The sequence below is a fragment of the Populus alba genome, chromosome 6, assembly GCF_005239225.2.
Source record: "Populus alba chromosome 6, ASM523922v2, whole genome shotgun sequence".
Taxonomy (NCBI): Eukaryota; Viridiplantae; Streptophyta; class Magnoliopsida; order Malpighiales; family Salicaceae; genus Populus; species Populus alba.
The window spans coordinates 19,196,736-19,198,668 of NC_133289.1; the positions used below are offsets into that span (position 1 = coordinate 19,196,736).

Sequence of the window (1,933 nt, forward strand, 5' to 3'; positions counted from 1 at the left end):
GTTGTCTAGGACGAAGAACCATGGGATGTTGACGAGCAGTTGGGCGTGGAGAAGAAGAGCCTGAACATGGAAGTTGTTGGAGAGGATATAAGGAGAGGTCTGTATAGAGCTGCATGCCGACTGGAGAGTCGGTGGAGGGACTGGTCTGTGCAGCAGACATCGGTGAATCTACCGCAGAAATGGGATGTTTTGCAGCGTCAGACATGAAGGCAAGAGCATATGAAGATGGAGAACCTGTTTCTGCATAATGATCATTTGAAAAACAAGCAACTAGTGATAGTATGGCAAGACTTGACAGGGGGACGAAGTGGATGCAGAATCTGTGGGCAAGTGGGGGGCCTGTTGGTGTGCGGCAAAGGGCTTAACCTATTTGTTAGCCAATATTTTATTTATATATATATATATATATATATATATATATATATATATATATATATATATATGGCAATATACAATAGTAATAGTGGAGATTACAACATAAGAGTATGCTTATAATATTTCCTATAAAGGTACATTCTATAATAGTGTGATCAATGGATTCTTAATTACATACAATTAACGCATACAAAACGTCCATGTATTATGTCGGTTCACTAAAATTTTATTTCATATATGAAAGAAATTCATCCCAGCTCCTTATTAAAAATTGCTGGATTCGCCGCTGGAAAAAAGGAGATACAGTTACGGAGACTAGAGAATTGTAATACATTCCTATGAGAGAAAATTGTATTATATTGGACGGAGGTAGATGTCCTGAAGTCGGACTCTTGATCATCTTGAACAACTTTTGAATCAGGACAATATATTCCTTAATACCATATTGAAGGACTGGTTAGTGGTGCTGTATCCCCCATCAACCATGAGATTTAGTCCACTCACATACTTGGACTCATCGCTACCTAAATACAAGGCAGCCTCCGCCACATCTTTGGGTGACGGCACCACTCCTTTCAGATTGGCAGATTCACAAACTACATGCTCCACGAAACTTTTATCCGCTCCCATTGCATTTCTTAGCAGTGGAGTAGCAAGAGCACAAGGAGAAATGCAGTTAACCCTTATTCCATATTGCCCTAGTTCCACGCACAAATTCTTCATTAGCCCCACCACCGCATGCTTCGACATTGTATAAGCATGAGGCGACTCACCACATGCCACTGAAGCCACGCTAGATGTGAAGAGAATAACGCCTTTTTTCACAGGAATCATAACTCTAGCAGCATGCTTTGCACCCAAGAAACCACCATACACATTAACTTCAAAAACCCTTTTAAAATCTCCATTGTCGGTGCCTAATATTGTTGGATCTATATTGCCAGTAATGCCAGCGTTGCTGTACATGATGTCTAGCTTCCCATACTTGGATATGGCAACATCGACAACATTTTTGACATCGGTATCACTAGTGACATCACAATGTACATAGTAAACATTGTCTTCCGTGCCAAGTTCTTTACAATGGGATTGACCAACTTGATCCTGGACATCAGCTATAATGACCTTCGCTCCATGTTCAACAAATAGTCTGGAGGTGCTCTCACCAATCCCGCTAGCACCTCCAGTGATTATTGCCACTTTACCAGCTAACCTGCAACAAAAACTAATTATGTAGCATTGATTTCTCGTTCGGGTGAAGGAATTAAAGCACAAGAATATTTACTAGTGAGAGCAAGTAGCTTGTTACCTGTTTGCAAAAGAAGCTAGTGAACTAGAGGAGTTCATGTTCTGGCTGAAATATTGTAATTGAAAATATTATTTTTATGTATTTTCAATTAAAAAATAATTTTTCAAAAAAACACATTTTCTAATATACACTTAGTTTATCATATCACCAATGGACTAAGACAACAAATACAAAATGCATCCATAAAATCATGTAAAATACTTGTATCATCAAGTGAGAATCACTATATTTTATTTATATCTTATAATA

General features: G+C 38.5%; 1 protein-coding gene across 1 annotated transcript; it reads right to left on the minus strand.

Annotated features, from left to right (window-relative positions):
• Positions 1-449: 449 nt before the first annotated feature.
• Positions 450-1,722, minus strand: LOC118027967 (short chain aldehyde dehydrogenase 1). Its single transcript, XM_035031480.2, has 2 exons — positions 1,685-1,722; positions 450-1,588 (listed from the first exon to the last, which is right to left on the minus strand). The coding sequence occupies exons 1-2, from the start codon at positions 1,720-1,722 to the stop codon at positions 793-795; spliced, it is 834 nt and encodes a 277-aa protein (XP_034887371.1). The 3' UTR covers positions 450-792.
• Between the last annotated feature and the right edge of the window lie 211 nt (positions 1,723-1,933).